Source organism: Myotis lucifugus, unplaced genomic scaffold (assembly GCF_000147115.1).
Source record: "Myotis lucifugus unplaced genomic scaffold, Myoluc2.0 scaffold_0, whole genome shotgun sequence".
NCBI classification, from domain to species: Eukaryota; Metazoa; Chordata; class Mammalia; order Chiroptera; family Vespertilionidae; genus Myotis; species Myotis lucifugus.
This window is the reverse complement of record NW_005871048.1, coordinates 40,876,384-40,880,251: the sequence shown is the minus strand read 5'-3', so window position 1 is coordinate 40,880,251 and position 3,868 is coordinate 40,876,384. Positions and strand designations below refer to the sequence as shown.

At 49.3% G+C, this 3,868-nt stretch overlaps 1 protein-coding gene across 1 annotated transcript in view; it reads right to left on the bottom strand.

The window, feature by feature from the left end:
- ZNF366 (zinc finger protein 366) overlaps nt 1-962 on the bottom strand; it is a 17,094-nt gene extending 16,132 nt beyond the window's left edge. Inside the window, 4 exon segments of the mRNA XM_023751628.1 lie at nt 17-130; nt 132-155; nt 157-219; nt 222-962. Of these exon segments, the coding sequence (XP_023607396.1) occupies nt 17-130; nt 132-155; nt 157-219; nt 222-962 (942 nt within the window).
- Nucleotides 963-3,868: the final 2,906 nt, after the last annotated feature.

Here is a 3,868-nt window from a genome sequence, read left to right as displayed (position 1 = left end):
GTCTTTCTGGCACCACCTGGGCACTTGTCGGGGCCGCCTTCCTTGGATGCTGAGCAATGTGCATGTGCAGGTGGCTGAGCTGCTTTGAAGAGCTTCCCCGCAGCGCGGTGCACGCGTGCGGCTTGATCCCCGCTGTGGCCCAGGATGTGCGTGACCCAGGTTGTACTTGGACGTGTAGGACTTCTCGCAGGTGGGGCACTGCCAGCGCTTTTTGCGCCCCGCCCCACGTCCACGTAGTAGCTGTCGTCGATCTGCACGTTCACGTCCATCCGCTCCACCTTCTGCTTGGCCTCCTCGCCCTCCGGGGGCTCCGCCTTGCGGGGCAGCAGCGGGTCGGGGGGCTGCTTGGGCAGGAAGGCGTGCCGGCTGAAGGGGAACGGGGAGGCTGCGGGCACGAAGAAGGGGAACAGGAGGCCCGGGGGCACCTTGGGGTAGTAGGGGTAGGGCGTGGGCAGGAAGGGCGCGGGCGCCGGCTGGGGCCACACGGCGCTGGGCTTCACCGGCTCCTGCTTGACGCGCTTGCCGCCCAGGGGCTCCAGGCTGCGGTAGAACTGGAAGCCCACGTTGCACAGGTCGATCATCTGCGAGTCGTATTTGGGGCGCGGGGGCTGCGGGAACAGCAGAGGGAAGTTCGGGTGGCCATGGAGTTTGCTCTCCTCGGAGTGGAGGCCCAGGGCGGCTTCCTCAGAGGGGTGGGTGTAGGGCATCTTGGTGGGCACGCTCTTGCGTTTCCGGGACCCTCCTCCTTCAAAGACCCCCGGGAAGCCATCCAGGTCTCCGGGAGGAGGTTCGTACCGGAACTGGGAGAAAGGCCCCCTGAGAGCTTCTGGGAAGGGGTGTCTTTGGGGAGCTTTGCCCCGGGAAACCACTGGCTGCAGGCAGTGGGGGAAAGGGGGGGCCCTCTTCACACCCAGGTTGAAATGCGCATCCTCATCTTTGATCATCTTCATTTCCTTCTGCATCCTTGGCAATGTTCCTTAAAGATAAAGAAAGTAATTGTTTAAAGAACATTTTTTCCATTAAGGCTTTTGGCTAGATGTCAGTACTAGTTTATGAAGAGTAATGCTTGCTTAATACTGACCCTCATTTATGCTAGGACTGTTCAAAAGATCACTGCCCCCTGCCCCTGCCCCCCCCCCCCAGCCCCTTACAAACCTGGTCACAAACGTGGAGAGCACGGGCCTGCTGGAGGGGAACCCTAGGGCTCCAGGACCCCCTCAGCCACAGAGCCATAGCTGGGAGGGGGCTGCAGGTGGGGTGGGGCTGTGGGAGTGAACTTCATGGGAAAGAAGAGACCTGACAACACACTGGGCTATTGGCCCCACTTAAGCTGAGGGTTCAAGGCCCACAGAGATGCAGTGGCATGCTCAAGTCCCACAGCTCCTCCCTGGAGCAGTCAGAGCTGGGACTTTGCAGCCTGAGATGGAATTACATTCACTAATGGTGACTTAAATGTGTCTTTAGGGTTGTTTTTTCTCTAAGGGAACCAACCACTGCCTCTCTCTGTCTGGGGACCTTTGCTGTTGAGGATGGGGATATTCACGGCCACGTGGGAGAGGGGACTTGAACGATTCACTCAGATCTCAGATTTTCTGAGTATCCACCCTGAGCCAGGTGAGCTGCTGGGGTGTATGGAGTGAATGAGGTCAGTGTAATTAAGAAAAGCATATAACCCAATGTTACAAAGTCATCTTAGCACGTGTGCATTCTAACCCAACACCTGAAACAACGTCAGGTGGACAATTCCAGGATTGAGAGTCTCTAAAACTGCACTGGCATCTCCCCCTTCACTCAGGTGTCAGAGTGAAAAATGCCCTTTGGTGACTCCTGCAGTACCTGACATTTCTCTGCTGAGCCAGTTACTGCGGCCTGGTTGACTGCATCATGCATGTTGAGAACAGGCCGTGGGGCCACCGTCTAACCAGGGGCCGTGCTCTCTTTCACATCTCCTTGCCATTTTTCCATCCTCCTCATGGACACTGGTGGGATGATCTAAGTGGCTGATTCCACTGAGAGCCATTTCTACCTAAATCTCTTAAATTTTAATAGGATTGGTCGTTTTTGCTCATCAGAGGTTCCCTCAGAGACAGTCACCCTGGCCAGGTATAAGGTCTGGCCTCGGGTCACTGGAGACAGGGCTGGGATAGGGTCCTGGACTAACTCAGGGCCCTGGCCCTTGGGAATGGCTGCCTCTGAGCAGTACAGGTTGAGGGTCCCAGGGGTGAGAAGGCCAACAACTTCGAGTGGTTTTCTGTAGCCCTTGGTAAGACAAATAGTTTTTACAATACCTAGGTATCCCTATGTCGCATGTATGCTTATGAGAGGTTTGAGAACTGTAGCACGGTTTTTTAAAAATAGACTTTTATATATTGTATTCCCATTCCATATACAGACAATCCAACTGAAGGAAAAATCATGTGCCCTATTAAATGAACATCTGGGCATTATTTACGTTTGTGTTGTGAAAGTGTCAGTGAACTAAAATAATAGCCATTAGTCTCTGTGTTTGTGTGAGTGGGAAGATAGCCCGGTATTGTCTTCTTTCCATGGGTTCCGGGCTTAGTAATTAAGAGGGAGAACTGGCATGTCCAGCGAAAAGAGGCCCACTCCTGTGTCCCACCCTCCTGCTTTTTTCTAAAAGTATTAGCTAAATGCTAGGTCTTCTACCACTGCTGCCTCCAGCACCAGGCACTTGTAGGAAGTGATCAGCCTAGCAGAGGATGAGATGGCGAGCTTTATGGGGCTGGGAGGGGTGTGGGAAGGGCGGCAAAATGAGGGGAGTGGTCCTGTCACTGTCAAAAGCACCAGGACAGGATGCAGAGGGCAGGGGCTCTCCGGTGGTTTTTCATGTTGACTAGGTTGCTTCTTGGCTTGCAATTCAGTAAGTCCTGAGCCCTAAACTCACATAGAATTATTGAGGTGGTGGCCTGACCCAAGAATTTGTTGCATCAATAGAAATAATTGGCTTTTAAACTAGGCTTATGTGTCCTATTGAAATGGAGGGAAAATGGCAGCTCCTTTCGCTGGAATTTCATTTTGGCTGCTGTTTTATACCTTCTTTGGAAATGAGGTCTTATTTGCAAATGGGCTGCTCAGACTGGAGAGAACTCTTCCATCTTACAAGTGACTATGGCAAACCACAGCAGAGCCCATCCACACACACAATGGCTCTGTCTGTTTTATTCTGACCTGGTTAAAAGTCAGTTGATTCTTACTTTATAATCCAGAGCTTGACTGGAAAACTAAGCTCTCCGATACAAATGTCAGAACACGGGCCAGAACTTATTGAATTTTTTTGGGGTGTATTTTATTGTTACAAAGGTATTTGAAAATGCATGGCTAATGATGTCTAGTATCTTTATATTATATTTTATATCTTATACTGGAAAGCTTCTTAATTGGAAAGTAATATTATTGCTAATTTTGAAACTGAAGATATTTTAGTTTATACACATTATTGTTACCTTTGTTTAATATTTTTGTTTCTAGTTATGACATAGTCTACTAATTGACTCATCTTAATATATTAGGAGTGACATTTATAATATAATGTTCTTTTCAAAAGCATACTGATTTTCAGTATCTGCATTTTTATTTTATCACCACTGACCTAGTTAAAGCAAATAAACATTGTTGAACAGAAGTATGTGTTTTTTAACATAAAAGGCAGAATTACGTTCCCCAAACCCTGAGACTTTACATAGGTACATTTTAATTTCAGTATAATAAAAAATTTCCCCCAGTTTCTGACTTATGCATATATACACCTCACCCCCAAAATAGTAGTTATTAACTTAGGAGGTTTAAAAAGGCACTGGGATCCATCCATGGACATTTTTCCAGGACTTTGAAAACAGCAGTTCCTTTC